Source organism: Mustelus asterias, chromosome 8, assembly GCF_964213995.1.
Source record: "Mustelus asterias chromosome 8, sMusAst1.hap1.1, whole genome shotgun sequence".
Classification (NCBI taxonomy): Eukaryota; Metazoa; Chordata; class Chondrichthyes; order Carcharhiniformes; family Triakidae; genus Mustelus; species Mustelus asterias.
The window spans coordinates 65366839-65385861 of NC_135808.1; the positions used below are offsets into that span (position 1 = coordinate 65366839).

A 19023-nucleotide genomic window follows, 5' to 3' on the forward strand; every position below is an offset into this window, starting at 1 on the left:
CCTCTCCCCTGTCCCTCCCTCTCCCCTGTCCCTCCCTCTCCCCTGTCCCTCCCTCTCCCCTGTCCCTCCCTCTCCCCTGTCCCTCCCTCTCCCCTGTCCCTCCCTCTCCCCTGTCCCTCCCTCTCCCCTGTCCCTCCCTCTCCCCTGTCCCTCCCTCTCCCCTGTCCCTCCCTCTGCCCTGTCCCTCCCTCTGCCCTGTCCCTCCCTCTGTCTCTCTCCTGTCCCTCCCTCTGTCTCTCTCCTGTCCCTCCCTCCTGTCCCTCCCTCTCCCTCCCTCCTGTCCCTCCCTCCTGTCCCTCCCTCTCCCTCCCTCTCCCCTGTCCCTCCCTCTTCCTCTCTCCTGTCCCTCCCCCTCCCTCTCCCTCTCTCCTGTCCCTCCCTCTCCCTCGTCCCTTCCTCTCCCCTGTCCCTCCTCTCCCCTGTCCCTCCCTCTCCCCTGTCCCTCCCTCTCCCCTGTCCCTCCCTCTCCCCTGTCCCCCCCTCTCCCCTGTCCCCCCCTCTCCCCCCCTCTCCCCTGTCCCTCCCTCTCCCCCCCTCTCCCTCTCCCCTGTCCCTCCCTCTGTCTCTCTCCTGTCCCTCCCTCTGTCTCTCTCCTGTCCCTCCCTCTGTCTCTCTCTCCTGTCCCTCCCTCTGTCTCTCTCTCCTGTCCCTCCCTCTGTCTCTCTCTCCTGTCCCTCCCTCTGTCTCTCTCTCCTGTCCCTCCCTCTGTCTCTCTCTCCTGTCCCTCCCTCTGTCTCTCTCTCCTGTCCCTCCCTCTGTCTCTCTCTCCTTTCCCTCCCTCTGTCTCTCTCTCCTTTCCCTCCCTCTGTCTCTCTCCCCCTTGTTCTCACATTTCACCCCACCAGCCTCTGCATGCAAAGCATAATCCTCCGCCATTTTCACCAACTCCAGCGTGATTCCACCACCAAACACATCTTCCCTTCACTCCCTCTGTCAGCATTCCGCAGAGACTGTTCCCTCCAGGATAATCTTGTCCACTCCTCCACCATACCCAACACCTCTCCCGTTACCCATGGCACCTTCCCATGCAATCACAGAAGGTGTAACACCTGCTCCTTTACCTCTTCTATGTTCACCATCCAAGGTCCAAAATACTCATTCCAGGTTAAGCAGTGTTTCACTTGCAGCTCTTTCAGTTTGGTCTATTGCATTCACTGCTCCCAATGTGGTCTCCTCTATATCAGAGAGACCAAGCGTAGACTGGGTGATTGCTTTGCTGTCACCCAGCAAAGGTGTGTGTGCAATCAGGACCCTAACCTTCCTGTTGCTTGCCATTTTAACACACGATCCTGCTCCCATGCCACATGTCTCTCCTTGGCCTGCAATGTTCCAGTGAAGCTCAACACAAACTGGAGGAACAGCATCTCATCTTCCGACTAGGCACATTGCAGCCTTCCGGTCTCGGCATCGAATTCAACAACTTCAGATGATTAACTCTACCCCACCTCAACCTCTTTGTTTTCATTTCATTTAATTTTTTAACTGTTCTCTACCTTTCATTTCTTTATTGTCTTTCTTTCATTTTCTTCCCCCCTCACTCTTTCCCCCTATTTTATCCCCCTTTCCTCTCCCTTTGCTTCCCCTTTCCTCCTTTCTCCCGATTTTACCTCTCTCCCACCCATCTTCCCCCCTTCCCCCACATCTTCATCTGTCACAGCTTACCCTCTGATTTCAGCTTCTCTGCCGTTTGGCCATTCATACCTTCTATTCTCTCTATGGACTGCCATTAGCAGCCTTTCCCCCTGTTTTTTGTGGCTATGATTCATCTTTCATTCCCTCATCCTGCAGTATAAATATCTCCCACTTTCTATGCTTTTTAGCTTTGACAAAGGGTCATCTGGACTTGAAACGTCAGCTCTTTTCTCTCCTTATAGATGCTGCCAGACCTGCTGAGATTTTCCAGCATTTTCTCTTTTGGTTCCATTTAACTTAACCTGCATCACTTTTTTAGCTTAATTGTTGCTCATAACTGGAGGGGCAAACCAGCATGGAAAACTGACTACTGTTGTATGTTTTTTTAACTTTTCAAAAAATATATCGATGGGGAATTGGTGTAGGTTAACTGGATGCAAACAATAAAAGAATTTGTGTAACATTGTAAACCAACAGCAACGGTGAATGGTTTCTGATTAATATATGCATATCAAGACTGTGGCCGAGATTTTCCGGTCCCGCCCGCAATGATTCCCGCAGTGGGCTGGACTGGAAAGTCCTGGCCTATGTTACATCCCACTACTGATGTTTACATGGAGTGATCATGCAATGTTGGATTTCGACATGAGATACAGATCAAATGCCTTTACTTAATTTGCAAATTATAAATCATCATTAAAATACTTTAACCAGGTACCTACTTTGCAAATCCAATGAAGTCTTCGTGATTAGTGTTGATGTAAGACAACTGGATATCAATCAGTAGCAACACCTAAAAAAGATAAGGGCAAAAATTTGGAAGTTGTAACTTTCAATGAAACTTTCATAAGAACATAAGAACATAAGAAATAGGAGCAGGAGTAGGCCATCTAGCCCCTCGAGCCTGCCCCGCCATTCAATAAGATCATGGCTGATCTGACATGGATCAGTACCACTTACCCGCCTGATCCCCATAACCCTTAATTCCCTTACCGATCAGGAATCCATCCATCCGCGCTTTAAACATATTCAGCGAGGTAGCCTCCACCACCTCAGTGGGCAGAGAATTCCAGAGATTCACCACCCTCTGGGAGAAGAAGTTCCTCCTCAACTCTGTCTTAAACCGACCCCCCTTTATTTTGAGGCTGTGTCCTCTAGTTTTAACTTCCTTACTAAGTGGAAAGAATCTCTCCGCCTCCACCCTATCCAGCCCCCGCATTATCTTATAAGTCTCCATAAGATCCCCCCTCATCCTTCTAAACTCCAACGAGTACAAACCCAATCTCCTCAGCCTCTCCTCATAATCCAAACCCCTCATCTCCGGTATCAACCTGGTGAACCTTCTCTGCACTCCCTCCAATGCCAATATATCCTTCCTCATATAAGGGGACCAATACTGCACACAGTATTCCAGCTGCGGCCTCACCAATGCCCTGTACAGGTGCATCAAGACATCCCTGCTTTTATATTCTATCCCCCTCGCAATATAGGCCAACATCCCATTTGCCTTCTTGATCACCTGTTGTACCTGCAGACTGGGCTTTTGCGTCTCATGCACAAGGACCTCATTTCTCCAGCTAACTAAGCAGGTGAGCAGAAAAATTCTGCCGCAGCGTCTGCCAAGAGTGTTTCACCATTCTGGTAGGAAGCCAAATTAAATATCAGTGTTATGATTTCTATTTTGAGACATCCAACTACAGAGGGAACCAGTAAGAAGGTTGGAAATCATAGAGCTGGGACATAATGATGTGAGGTAAATATTTTACTGACACTCCCTAAATATAGAAACTTAGAAACATAGGAAGATTTAAGGACTTGAAGGAAGCCATTCAACCTGTCTTATCTGTGCTACTGAAAAAGAGCTATGCAGCCTAAACCCACCTCATAGCTCTTGGTTCATAGCCCTGTAGACTGCAGCATCTCAAGTGCACATCCAAACATTTTTTCAATGCAATGAGGGTTAATGCTTCTCCCTTTTCAGGCAGAGTGTTCCAGAACCTTACCGCCCTCGGTGAAAATATTACTCCTCAATCCCCTCCTTCTACCAATTACTTTAAATGTTTGCACCCTGGTTAGTGACCTCTCACCTCAGAGCCTCGAAAGCTTGTGTGGCTTTTGCTACCAAATAAACCTGTTGGACTTTAACCTGGTGTTGTTAAACTTCTTACTGTAGTGACCTCTCTGCCAGCAGAAATAGGTCCTTTCTATCTGCTCTAGCTCAGTCCCTCGTCATTTTATACCCCCCAATTAAATCTTTCCAGAGCCTTGTTGTTCCAAAGAAAACAACCCCAGCCTATCCAATCTTTCCTCAGCGCTGAAATTCTCCATTCCTGGCAGTTTCCTCGTAATTCACCTCTGTACCAACACTGGTGTAGACACATCCTTCCTGCAACGTGCTGACCAGAACTGTACATAATACTCAAGCTGCAGAATAACTAGTGTTTTATAAAATTCCAGCATAACTTCCTTGCTATTATACTCAATGACTCAGCCACTAAAAGCAAGTATTCAATATACCTTCTTAGCCACCTTATCTACCTGTCCTGCTCTAGGCAGGGAGTTTAGACATGCACTCCAAGGGCCCGCTGTTCCCTGAAATTTCTTAGAATCCAATCAATTAGTGCATATTCCTTGACTTGTATCCCCTCCCACTTCTTCAGATGAAACCTCATTTGCCAGTTGTCTATCCAACAACCCACCCCATTTATGTCTCCCTGCTTTCTACTGCTTTCATCCTCACTATCAACAACGTGGCCAATTTTCATTTCATCTGCACAGTCCTTAATCATGCCCCCTACGTGCAAATCTAAATGATCAACACATACCATCAACAGCTAGGGAGCCAGTACTGAGCCCTGCACAACAACATGATAGGAGCAGGAGACCATTCAACCCCTCAAGCCATTCAACAAAATCATGACTGATCTGACCGTGACTTCAACTCCAATTTCCTGTCCACCACCATAACCCTAGACTCCCTTGACACAGCCTTGACTATATTCAATGACCCAAGTGACGCAGCCTCACTGCATTTTGGGGTACAGAATTCCAATGATTACCAGCCCTTTGAGAGAAGAAATTCCTCCTCAGCTCCCTTATTCTCAAATGTGTCCCTTAATTCTAGATTGCCTCATGAGGGAAAACATCCTCTTGAGATCTAACCTGTCAAGCCCCCTCAGAATCTTGTATGTTACGACAAGATCACCTCATTCCTCTGAACTCCAAAGAGCATTGGTCCAGCCTTTCCTCATAAAATAATCTTTTAATCTCAGGAATCAAGCCAGTGAACCTTCACTTTTTTCCTTTCCTGCTTAAATGTCAAATATCTTTGACTATTCAGTTATCAGTCTTGGTTACCTTGCAACCACAAATCTGTGATGGGTATCATATTATACCCATTTATTTCTATTTCCACATGAAATAACATTCCACTCACAAAAACCCATTGACCATTACTCTTTACTTCCTATCACTGAGTCATTTTGGATTCAATTTGCCACATTTCCTTGGATCCCATTAATTTTTAGTTTCCGTAAATTATTATCACAACATATAAAACCAGTGTACACTAGATGGGCTTGGAATTGAAAAGGATAATGTATTGGCTAAGTTGTCTGCACTTCAAATTGATGAGGCACTATGGTCAGATGAAATGCATCCAGGGATACGGAGGTGAGTGGAAATTGTGGAGGCACTGACCATAATTTTTCTGTCTTTCTTAGACTCAATAGTGGTCACAGAGGACTGGAGAACTGCAAATGTCATACCTTTGTTCAGAAAAGGGCGTAAGAGTAAATCCAACAACTATAGGCCAGTCAATTTAGCTTTGGTGGAGGGGAAATTATTGGGAACAATAATTCAGGACAAAGTTAATAGTCATATGGACAAATGTGGGTTAATTAAGGAGAGCCAGCTTGGAATTTCTAGGGAAAATTATGTTTGATTAACTTGTTGGGTTTTTTTTAATGGGAGATAACAGAGATGGCTGATGAGGTCAATGCTGTTGATGTGATGCACATAGACCTCCAAAAGGCATTTGATACAGGTCATACAACAGGCATGTAATCAAAGTTTTGGCCCATATAATAAAAGGGAAAGCAGCAACATAGATTATGAAATTGGCTAACGGACAGGAGACAGAGGATAGTAGCTAGCAGATGATTTTCAGACTGGAGGAAGGTTCACAGTGGATTTCCCCAGTGGTAATAGTTGAGGCGCTTGTTTTTCCTGATATATATATTAACGACCTAGATGTACAGAACACAATTTTAAGTATGTGGATGATTCATGATGTCATCATGTGGATGATACAAAACTTGCAAGAATTGTGAATTGAGAGGAGGATAGTGTCAATGTCCTATTTGAAATTCTACAAGTTGTTGGAATGGGCAGATGAAGTTCAACGCAGAGAAGAGTGAGGCAATTCAGTTTGGTGGGAAGAATATGGACAGAAGCTAAAAAAAATAAAGAGTACACCTGAAAGAGGCTGGAGGAGCAGAATGACCTGGGTATATGCATGCATAAATCATTGAAGGTGGCAGGACAAGTTGAGAGAGCTATTAATAAAGCATATAGTATCCTAGGCTTTATTAATAGGGGCAGTTATCACAAGAGTAAGGAGATTATGTTTAATTTGTGGAAGTCATTACTTCAGCCTCAGCTGGAGGTATTGGGCCCGATTTTACCATTTTGATTTAAAGTGCAGGGTGGACTTGAAACTGGGAGTGTTTGAGATCTGACTTTTAGACCCGTTCTCCAGCACCCCCATACACACTCTGCCTGAAATAAAATCAGTGATTCCAAATCACGCTGCAGAAGTATGTGGGCGGGACTTATTCCACCCAAAACTCTGCTTCTCCGATCGGAGCCTTCAATGCGCATGTATTGTAAAAATAAATTGAAAAACGCTTCCATACCATATCGCTCCCAGGCCAGATAATGCCTCCCCCTGGCCCCCACAGATATTGCCCCACCCCCACAACATAACTGTCCCCCTTATCCCCCTCACTACCCAGACCGATCGCGGCCCTCTCCCCCCATCCCTCCCACTGATTGCATGAAACGAGGCAGCAGACCCCTCCGCCCTCCCAACCAGAGAGCCATCTGACCCGCCCTCCCCACCACCAGAGAGCCATCTGACCTGCCCTCCCCACCATCAGAGAGCCTTCTGACCCACCTCCCTCCCCCCATCAGAGCCATCTGATCTGCCTCCCTCCCCCCATCAGAGAGCCATCTGACCCACCTCCCTCCACCAGAGAGCCATCTGATCTGCCTGCCTCCCTCCCCCCCCCACCCCCCTACTCTGGGAACAGAGTAGAAAAAGTGTTCCACTTGTGAAGGATCGAGAATGAGAAGGCACAGATTTAAAGTAATTAGCAAAAGTGAGAGGAGAAACATTTTACACAGTGAGTAGTTAGAGTTTGGAATGCACTGTCTGAGAGTGTGGCTGAGGCAGGTTCAATTGGAGTTTTCAAAAGGGAATTAGACTGTTAGCTAAAAAGGAAGAATGTGTGGGGTTACAGGGAGAAGGTGAGGGAGTGGTACTAAGTGAGTTGTTCATTCGGAGAGCTGGTGCAGACACAACGTGTCAACAGGCCTCGTTCTGCGCCATGACAATTAATTCTGTGGTGTCAGACCTTAAGAGTCTTGCTAATATCTATGTTAGATTATATCAAATGCACTATCATCATTGAAATTTAGAGGTAACAAGTAGGGTCAATCAAGTTAGTCAGACATGACCTTCCCTCAAAACGTCTATACTAACTACCTCTCTGAATGATAATTTATACTATGCCTCAGAATTCTTTTCCAGTAATTTTCTCACCACAAATCTTAGACCGACTAGCCTGTAACTATTTGGACCATCCCTTCCTTTTTTAAGCAACAATATGTATTACTACTTAAGAGTTTTGTAAAAATAAGCAATGATATTTGTTAACCTGGTTCTTTGTCCTTTCCTCTCTCTCTCGTATGTAGCTGGAAACAATCCTCTCCGTCTCCTCTCGCAGTTTTGGGTACCTACCCAGCTGTAAAGAACAGCAAAGCTTTCCTTTATTCAAATTCCCAAAGTGAAGGTTTACCCATCTCTGGTATCAGCGACCTTCAGGGTTTAACATTAGGTTCACAGTCCTCATTGGATCCCCGGGTTGTTCATGTAATTCCACACAGAAAGCCAATTATTCACAGCAGGAAAGTTGAACGTGATTACATCCTGATGTGTGAGCTTTGTTGTTATTACTAACAGCAAGCATAACATAAAATAACATGTTTAATAAAGGAAATTTGCTCACAAACTCATTTTCAAAAAAGTTTACTTAGTAAAACAAATATTTTCTTTAGATGGAAATGATTCAGTCGTCAGTTAAGGATTTACTGGACTTAAACTGACAAAATCTTCTTTTTAGCTTTCAAATAGGGAAAATTTAAATTTTGATTTTCATGCACAATATGGAAACAGAATTTTCTCCTTCGATACAGACAGTTGGTTCCAAATGTTACTAGAAGTTTGATGATCATTATACTATACATCAAACATTCTGTTAACTTCATAGATGCTGTCAGATCTGCTGAGATTTTCCAGCATATCCTGTTTTTGTTTCAGATTCCATCACCCACAGTAATTTGCTTTTATTTAATTATTCTGTTAACTTTATTTGATTAGATCTCATGATGTTAACCTAAACAATAAATGTTGTCACAATTATTAAAAGCAGTGAAATCTTGGGACATCCAGATTATTCGAGGGATACCACAAACTGACATATAAAAGTGCAGAAGATCTTAAATGGGGCTTAATGTATGCTGACATGCTTACTTGCACTGATACTTTCTTGTGGCTGTTGGTGAGGAATTACACAATATAACTTCTATATGTGCCACGTTTTTACTTGTGTTTTAATGCAACAACTATTCTTTGAATGGGAGGAGTGGTGGCTCAGCACTAATGTCAGAAATCAGTGATCCAGATTTCCAGAAAACTAGGATTTTCTTACCTGCTGCTTCAGATAACATCAGTAACATCAGGCCTTCCCTCAAGTTACGTCATCTTAAACCTTCAAAAATCTTACCACCCTGCACATTTGTCAAATATCTCATACAGTATTTTGAAACAGAGCTTGTATCAACACTTATCTGGTAAAAAGTGTGTGCCAGTACTGAGTGTGGAATGAGAATGTGTCAGTTTCGATAATGATCTTTCAGATATTATGTAACAGCTTCTACTTACTCATCTGGCTAGGTGCTATCAATCATAATTCAGCTGTTTGATCTAGATAGTGGCAAATTCTATAGTAAGGATAAATGATTCACTGATTCCCACTGGCCAGTACATATCCTTTCTATATTGTTCTGATGTAAAAGTCACGAAGCATTGCAAACCCTTGCTTCTATTCATTTCAATCCTAAAACAACTCATAAAACAACTCCTCTGAACAGCATGTGAAATGACAGAGCACACAAAGGATGCCTGAAATGATGCAGGAACTGTTTGCAAAGTCTCTTTTAAATCTCCACAAAACTTGGACATTTTTACCCACTTGTGGATTTGTTACCAGAACTGCAAATGTGATACTGGTTGCGATGGTTACACTGAGGGCACACAGTGAAAAATGGATGCCTAGATCAAGACTGTTCCAGATTCTAGAGGTAAGTGGTGCTGATGGTACCTGAACTAAGTTTTCTTTTATGCATTCAAGGGATATGGGCTTCATTAGGCCAGCATTTATTGTCATCCCTAATTTCCCGTGAAAAGGTGTTGGTGAGCTGCCTTCTTGAACCGCTGTAGTCCATGAGGTATAGGTACACCCACTGTGTTGTTAGGAAGGGAGTTCGAGGATTTTAACCATGTGACAGTGAAGGAACGGCGATATATTTCCAAGTAAGAATAGTGAGTGACTTAGAGGGGAACTTCCAGGTGGTAGTGTTCCTACGTGTCTGCTGTCTTTGTCCTTCTAGATGGTAGTAGTCATGGGTTTGGAAGGGGCTGTCTAATGAACCTTGATGAGTTGCTGCAGTGCATCTTGTAGATGGTACATACTGCTGCCACCATGCATCAATGGTGCAGGGAGTGAATGTTTGTGGATGGAGTGCCAATCAAGTGGGCTGCTTTGACCTGGACGGTGTCAAGTTTCTTGAGTATTATTAGAACCAGGCAAGTAGAGGGTATTCTGTCACACTCATGACCTGTGCTTTGTAGATGGTGGACATACTTTGGGGAGTCACAGGTTACTCACCACAGGATTCCTAACCTCCAACTTGCTCTTGTAGCCACAGTATTTATATGGCTGGTCCAGTTCATTTTCTGGTCAATGGTAACCCCAGGATATTGATAATGGTGGATTCAGCAATTGTAGTGCCATTGTGTCAAGGAGCAAAGGTTAGATTCTCTCATGCTGGAGATAGTCATTGCCTGGCACTTGTGTGGCACAAATATTACTTGCCACTGGTCAACCCAAGCCTGGATACTATCTATGCCTTCCTGCATTTGTAAGAGTTTTGTCGATATGCGCGATCTTCTTGGAGATCCTCTCCACTTGGAGCCGGCAGTTTGCGGTGTCGATGGTAGTCATGATGTGGAGATGCAGGTGTTGGACTGGGGTAAACGTGTCTGTTTACCCCAGTCCAATGCCGGCATCTCCACATCATTCCTGCATTTGAACATGGACTGCTTTGTGAGCAGGTAACTAGTAAGTGAATTGCTGTTTTGTGCTATTAATAACTTGTCATCATTTTATCCATGATAGGGAGGCCAATGAAGTGGCAATCAGCTGGGTTGGATTTATCCTTTAATTTGTGGATGGACATATCTGCACTACAGCAGTTTGGCTAGGGGACAGTTAATTTTGGTAGATCGGTCTTCAGCGCAACACCCAGAATCTATTGCCTTCACAGTGTTGTGTGCGCTCAACTGCTACCTACTGTCACATAGTGCAATCTAAATTGGCTGAAATCTGGAATAAATGGCGGTCTCGGGAGAAGGCAGAATAGGATTGCCTACTTAGCTCTTTTGGCTGAAGATATTTCCAAAACTTTAACCTTGACATTTCCACTGGTGTTGGACTTCATCCTGTTTGAAGATTATGATATTTATAGAGTCTCCTCCACCTGTTAGCTGCCTGGTTGTCATTCATTATTCTTGATTGGGTGTGGTTGGGCTACAGAGTTTTATTTTAATCATCTTTCTGGAATTCCCCCTTAAATGTCTCCACTTACTTCTCCCTTTCTTTAAGGCCCTCTTTAAAACGTATCTTCTTTTGACCAAGATTTTAGTTACCCTTCCTCATAGCTGCTCCTATGGTTCAATGACCCGTTTTGACTGATGACACTTTTGTGAAGTATTTGGGTCATTTTATACATTAAAGGCGATGCAGAAATACAAGTTTTTGGGACTTAATTCTATGTTTTATAAAACTGCTTTGTATAATGTACTATGCAGGAGTACAACAAGTGCATTATAGATGACCAATAATAGGTTTCCATCCCTTCCCCTTTGTTCATCACCTAAAATCAATCTTTTATTCACAATGTTTTATTATTTTCAATCATGTCTCAAAATGCATAATGCTCCCTAATGTGAATGAAGACGGGTCTTCTATCGTCATTGCAATTTAAGCCTATGAAAACTGATTTATCTAGAATATGTTTGATTCAGAAAGCATGTTACAAATGTGCCTCAGAATTTCAGTAAAAAAAAGATACTTAACTGTTTTTGTAGTTGGCATAATTAGGGAAGGCGATGGCCTAATGGTATTATTGCTAGACTATTAATCCAGAAACTCAGCTAATGTTCTGGGCACAAAAACAGAAAATGCTGGAAAATCTGAGCAGGTTTGACAGCATCTGTGGGGAGAGAATAGAGCCAATGTTTCGAGTCTAGATGACCCTTCGTCAGAGCTGATGTTCTGGGGACCCAGGTTCGAATCCTGCCACAGCAGATGGTGGAATTTGAATTCAATAAAAAAAATATGGAATTAAAAATCTACTGATGACCATGAAGCCATTGTCAATTGTCGGAAAAACCCATCTGATTCACTAATGTCCTTTAGGGAAGGAAATCTGCCATCCTTACCTGGTCTGGCCTACATGTGACTCCAGAGCCACAGCAATGTGGTTGACCCTCAACTGCCCTCTGAACAAGGGCAACTAGGGATGGGAAATGTACGCTGGCCAGCGAGCAATGCCCATGACCCACGAATGAATAAAAAATAAATTTTTACTTGCACTGCATACACGTATATATAAAAATGATAAAAATGATAAAACATAACCAGATGTGCTTCTAATTTGTAGGTTCATATTCGATTCTTGATTGTCAAGGGAGTTAAAGGGCATTTGTTGTGGAGTTGAGGCCATAATCAGATCAACTATAATCTTATTAAATGGCGGAGTAGGCTTGAGGGACTGAATGACCCTCTCCTGCTCCTATTTCATATGTTCATACGTACATCAGGGAGTTCAGGTGGCACTGCAAGAGAAAGGCAAACATGGACTGTTCTTCAAAAGCATCTCAACCCAAAGCTGCATTTCTACTTGAACATACACCACTAGTTGTGGATTATTAATATAAAGAGAAGGGATATAGCCTGAGGACAGTCAGTAAAGAAGTTCAGAATCCTGGCAGCAGGCGTGACTCCCATATTATGTTACTGCTCTTAAGGATATTTATTTTACTGAATGTTAAAACATTTGTTTTATCATTATATTGTTAACAAATATGTACAAAATAAAAGTTGCAAAGATTTTTTGTTACCTTATAGCTACACTGTCTAACTGTATGTATTAATTCTTGGATAACCAAATCCACACACTTCAGGCAAGGTTCTTTGAGTTTCACAATCTGTTTCTTCACAATAGTTTCAAAGGCCATATCTGGGGTAAATAAACCTGGCCTGTAGGCATTAAAAACAAAGAGAATTATCAATCCTGATAGAAATGTCACTGAGGAAGACATTGTACATGCATACCTACTAAAATCTTCACATCTTCCAAAGCAACTCTTGAAACTATTTTTGTACGCACAGTGAATTTTTCATATCACTCAGAAAAGGTAGATACATCATTAGCTTATAGAAGGTTTCAATTATGACAGTGAAGCAACACTTATTACATAATCTATCCTGCCAAAAATCAATACAAATATGAATACTATACCAAATAAATCAGGAAAAGGTATTCTTTCCATTCCACAGTTACAAAGTTAAAATTATACACTGCTATCAATTCAATCTATCTGCAAAATTAGTCTGTGTAACACATATGGAGGGTGACTCTCCCAGCCCACTGTGCTGCTCCAGCAGTGCAACGGGCCAGGAGACATCAGTGGAGGCCATTCCGCGGGCTTACCGCTGGGCACCACAGCCTCCACGCGTCTCTGGGGCCAAGAGTTGTATCGATTTCCAGTGCAGAGCTGATTTCAATATTATAATCCTCATTTGGATATTATTAGTAGGCCCAGGTCTGAAGCATCCGGGCCCGCTAGCATCTCCCTACCCCCACCAGGAGTGGTTCAGTCCAGCGGGGTTTACTACTGCTCCCCATGAATGGGGGACAGGTGGCCCGACCCACTGGAGAGAAGAGAAACCATGGAGGCCCCCTAGGAGGTCAGGGGTAATGGGAGGGTGTCCCTGAACTGCAGGGACCCTAGCACTGCCTAAGGGGCAAACTGGCAATGCCCAAGGGGCACCTTGGCACTGTCCACCAGAAATCGGGCAGTGCCAAGGGGGTGGGGACAGAGACGGCAAGGCCTATTGGGGGGCAGGGCCATTGGGGGAGGCACGATCGGGGCGCGTGGGGGGTCTCGCTGCCACTGTGCACAGGTATCATGGGCAGAGGGAAGGAAGACGGTGATCGGAGCTGGCCATCAGTGTGGGGCGGAGGGGGATCAAGAGATCAGGGCTGGCCAGCAGGCCAGCGATCGGGGGTGGGGGGGATCAGTAGGCCAGCGATGGGGGGTTGCGGGGACGGCCAGTGATCAGGAAAGCCAACAGTCGGGAGGCCAGCAATGCAGGACCACTACACATGCGCCAATCTCAGCGCTGACATAAAAATCATAAAAACCAAGGTAGCAGTGAACGATTTGCCTTAGTTTTAGATTCCCCAGAAGTTGTGTGTGTGTGTGTGGGTTGGGGGGTGTCTGTGTGGAGGAAATCCTCTCAGCATTCACCCTATCAAGTCCCCTTCAATTAGAACACCTCTCATTGTTCCATAATCCAAGGAGAGTATAGGATCAACCTGCTTAATCTTCCCTCAGAAAATAATTCTTTCATCCCAGGAATCAGTAGAGTGAACCTTCTCTTAACTTCTTCTAATGAAATTATATCCTTCCACTGAGACCAAAACTGTATACAGTACTCCAGATGTGGTTTAACTTAGGCCCTGTACAGCTGTAGCAACACTTCCTTACTTTTACACTTGATTCTCCTTGCAATAAATGCAAACATTCTAATTGCCTTCCTAATCATTTGCTGTACCTGCATACTAACATTTTGTGATTTATGTACCAGGACACCCAGATCCTTCTGAACCTTAGAGTTCTGCAGTCTCTCTTCATTCAAGTCACATAGTGTTCCTAATCTTCCTTAAAGTGGATAAATGTACATTCTCCCACATTATACTCATCTGCCAAATTTTTGCCCATTCACTTAACCTACCATTGTTTCTTCACAACTTACTTTCCTACTTATCTTTGTGTCATTAGCAAAGTTAGCTGCCATACACTTGAAGCCATCACCTAAGTCATTGAATGTAGATTGTATATAGTCGAGGCCCTAGTACTGATCCCTGCAGCATCCCCTAGTAACAGTTTTTTGCTCTGATAACCATTTTTTAGTGCCCTTGCTACTTGGTCACTCTTTCACAGCCACTTCCAGCGCCTGCTCTTCCACTAAGACAAGCAGGCTGCTTTAAGTCGAGCAGACCAGTTTTAAGTGATTCTAACTTTTCATGATTGTGCGGTCCCTGCTCAGGCATGTAACAGGCAGCATTGCAATTAACATTGACTGCATGCCCCAACCATGGTGATATATGTAAGCAGCATAACGTTTGGATGCCATCTACATCAGAAGGAATGGGCAGGAATTAATAGTTCATAGGTTTTAAGGTGACAGGAAAACTGAACTGGCGGCCATCCATATACGTTACTCATTTACAAATCTAATAGAGAATTCAACAGAAACACCTTTACACAGAGAGTGGTTGGAACATGGCACTCACTCACAAGGAGTAGTTGAGATAATTTGGAACACTTAAGCAGAAGCTGGATAAGCATGAGAAAGGAAAAAAAGGATACATGAGGGAAAAAGGAGGCTCGTGTGGAGCATAACATCCATAAAACCCCTACAGTATAGAAGGACGCCATTTGGTCCATTGAGTCTGCACCGACTCTCCAAAAGACCCTCTCCTCCATCTATTCCTGTATGGGCGGCACGGTGGCACAATGGTTAGCACTGCTGCCTCACAGCTCCAGGGACCCAGGTTCGATTCCTGGCTTGGGTGACTGTGTGGAGTTTGCACGTTCTCCCCTTGTCTGTGTGGGTTTCCTCCAACTGCTCCGGTTTCCTCTCACGGTCCAAAGATATGCGGGTTAGGTGGATTGGTCATGCTAAATTGCCCCTTAGTGTGAGGGATACTAGCTAGGGTAAATGCATGGGGTTATGGGGATAGAGTCTGGGTGAGATGGTGGTCAGTGCAGACTCGATGGGCTGAATGGCCTCCTTCTGCACTGTAGGATACTATGTAACCCCGCGCATTTAACATGGCTAATCCACCTAACATACACATCTTTGGAAGCAAAGGGACAATTTATCATGGCCAATTCATCAAACTTGCACAATTTGGAATGCGGGAGGAAACTGGAGCACCTGGAGGAAACCCACACAGACACAGGGTGAATATGAAAACTCCACAGTCACCCAAGACCAGAACTGAATGCGGTCTCATGGCACTGGTGGCAGCAATGCTAACCACTGTGCCACCATGCTGCCCATATCTGCAAACACCTCCTGAGATGAATGCCCTGTTTCCGTCCCGTAAATTTCTTGTATAATACTTATCTAACTGTTGCATTCCACATGCTTTTGTAAAAACTGTGAAGAAAACAAATCAAGACAGTGGTAATTTATTCCTCTATTACACCGATATTGCTTTAATATTATTTTTCTAGGATATATAGAAAAACAGTGGATTAAAATAACAGGAAATGGGCAAAGGATATTTGCAGTGCAAATATATAATTTTCTTCTATGTTACTGGTTAAAATACATAACTTTTGTGGTACGTGGTCAGTATCGCCCTCTAAAGATAACTTGCCTGATACCGTGGATGTTCTTTATGGCATAGCTAATTTCTCGCCGTAGTTCCTTTTCATCAAACTCCATCTACAAAATGTTAAAAATGCACTATTTAGTCCTCGCATTAGAAAGTGGGAAATTGACAGAGGGGCATCTTATGGACATGCAACAGAAATAAAGCTGTACACAAAAAACATGTTCCATTCATTTTGAACTTCTGAACTTTGAAAACCCATAATTAAGCAGGACGGGTACCAATTTTGTTCATTAAAACTACAATGAAGACTGAGCAATCTCCTGATTACTTTCCTCATTTAAATTTTTAGTAGTTTCAATATAGCATAGATAAAATGTGATTGGCAACAGTAGTACCTTAACTAGCTCAAAAGGAAATCGCTCATGGAAGACTTTGTTGATTCTTGCTCCACCCGATAATTCTAACGTATCCACATGATCACCCGATCCTTCAATTCTTTTGTCAAAATCCACAGAAAACTGCTTTACCATCCTGATTCGAAGAGAGTAAGGGGAAAATCATATTTAGTAATCATTTGTTTTAGATGCACAATAATTAAGGATGAGCAAATGGCTTGATTCCATTTTCCCCTTTAATCTTTACCTCTCCTCAGCATGTGGGTGCCAATTTCACTTGGGTGTGAAGGCATAAAAATGAGGTTTATGGCTGAATAACCGCAGTATGCTCAATGATCAGCTGATAGAGGCCTATTGCTGGGAGCTTGCCTGAAACACCATGCAGATCTGTGTTTGGTCTAATGATGTAGTTAGGACAGTGATCACAATTTTAAAGGACACATGGGCAGAACTTGCAGTCACACAATCTGTCCCCATGCACTGACATTCATTCCAGTTAAGAAAGAGTCAGAAAACGTTTAGGCCGTTGCTTCAGTATCACACTCCCCAAGTGCACCTTATTGGCATCCCAGCTGGACAACATTCTTGAGACTCAAGAGCAGTGGGTTGCATCATGATATCGATTGGGAGCCCTGCATGTCACATTGCAAATTCAAATGAAGCCAGGGCCTCAATATCAGTGCCACCTCATCATTACCCGATCAGATGACCGGCCAGTATACTCTGTTGGTTGGTCATCCAATAGTCAAAATCAAACCCATTGGCCAGGATTTTATGCCCCCACACGGCGGGTTTTGCCTCTGAGTCAACAGGCTGGAAAATGCTGCCCGTCGACTCATGCGGATATGGCATTTTGTTCAGTGCAATGTATTGCTTAAACTGAACTTTGTTTAATTAGAGTAAGAAGTCTCATCACCAGGTTAAAGTCCAACAGGTTTATTTGGAATCACAAGCTTTCAGAGTGCTGCTCCCTTCATCGCCTGAAGAAGGAGCAGTGCTCCGAAAGCTCGTGATTCCAAATAAACTCTGTTGGATTTAAACCTGGTGTTGTGAGACTTCTTACTGTGCCCACCCCAGTCCAACACCAACATCTCCACATCTTGTTCAGTTCCATAATTTTTGTCATGTTAAATGCAAAACTTGTGATAACAGTCAGACCGCAAACTTGAAACTGGGTTGGTTGCCCTGATATTTTGATCAGGGCAACAAACCCACTTTCAAGTTTGCTGCTTACTGTTATCACAAATTTTACATTTCACTGAACAAACCGGGAGAGAGAGATACTATTTTTGAGACAGTTTATTAAGACACATTTCCATAGTTTTGAGACAATATACAAAACTGTGAAGAGAGAAGACAGTCATTGATAAATATCGAGTTTATCAGCAAAATATAATCTCCATTTAATCGTGATAGCCAGCTATTCTGGCTCATTGAACAATGACACATTGTTAGGAGGATGGGTTTAATTACCCATGGTAACTGACAGCTTGGGAGGTCAGCCCTCCACAAATGGCGTTTATCCAGTTGTCATGATAATGATCAGAATATCATAAACTGGATTCTTCCATTATAAAGTCAAAACCAACCATACACATTTCAGAAGTTCCTTCATTTTTCACAGGAAATAACGCAAGAACAATTCAATGGTTTTTGGGTTCATTTTCTAAAATGCTTTGATCTGACCACTAGGTTTTAACAGTCTTATGAGTTACCTTTGCAAAATATCAAATTCTAAATACAAAGTACAATAATAAAAAAAAATCCATTTCATTTTCAAAGCTATTTCAGGAAACTAACATTTCTCATTTTCCACCAGCTGGATTCAATAATTTCATTAAAAATCTATAGCACGATATGAATAAATATTTAAAACTGAAAAACATTAGTGAAAAGCAACAACAATTAATAATTAGTGCTCGCAATTTTGACCTAACCTGCGGCTCACTAAAAACTGCACTACCAACTCTTTAGGAGAAATAAGGACTCTGGATGTCATTATTAATTACAGTAAGAGTTTTAACAACACCAGGTTAAAGTCCAACAGGTTTATTTGGTAGCAAATACCATTAGCTTTCGGAGCGCTGCTCCTTCGTCAGATGGAGTGGAAACATTAACCTGTTGTTAAAACTCTTACTGTGTTCACCCCAGTCCAACGCCAGCATCTCCACATCACGTCATTATTAATCACAGGAACTAGCAGAGTATGCCTCCCATCTAGAGGGAGAGAAACATCCTGGTGTTTATGAGCATACCTGATAAAAAGATAGGATATCTGAATTTTACTCCAGAGCTAGAAAGCAAAAGAGGCAATAAACTCCACAACTACAGCGGCTTGTCTACCGTGAAATCGATAAATTACCTTAATTTTCTTACAAAGTGTATTATTCTTAGAGTGTAGAATCCCCACAGTGCAGAAGGAGGCCATTTGGCCCATCAAGCCTGCACCGACTTTCCGACAGAGCAGTCCAGGCCACATTCCCATTGCCCCATGTATTTGCCCCGCTAACCCACACATCTTTGGACTGTGGGAGGAAACCGGAGAACCCAGAGGAAACCCAGGCAGACAGGGGGAGACTCCACACAGTCACCCAAGGCCGGAATTGAACTAGGGTCCCTGGTGCTGGGAGGCAGCTGTACTAGCCACTGTGCCACTGTGACACACTCTGCCACCCAAACCAGGAGAAAGACATGCTATTTTTGAGACAGTTTATTAAGACACATATCCATAGTT

At 43.3% G+C, this 19023-nt stretch overlaps 1 protein-coding gene across 4 annotated transcripts in view; it reads right to left on the bottom strand.

Annotated features, from left to right (window-relative positions):
* dnm3a (dynamin 3a) overlaps positions 1-19023 on the bottom strand; it is a 258801-nt gene that overhangs the window by 168474 nt on the left and 71304 nt on the right. For all 4 annotated transcript variants that reach the window (XR_013498526.1, XM_078218075.1, XM_078218073.1 and 1 more), the window contains exons 8-12: positions 16290-16425; positions 15937-16004; positions 12380-12518; positions 7572-7658; positions 2355-2425 (exon numbers count right to left, since the gene is read on the bottom strand). Coding sequence is in view for 3 of the 4 variants with exons in the window: in XM_078218075.1 (XP_078074201.1) it covers positions 2355-2425; positions 7572-7658; positions 12380-12518; positions 15937-16004; positions 16290-16425 (501 nt within the window). In the remaining variant the exon portion in view is untranslated. The remainder of the gene's footprint in view (positions 1-2354; positions 2426-7571; positions 7659-12379; positions 12519-15936; positions 16005-16289; positions 16426-19023) is intronic.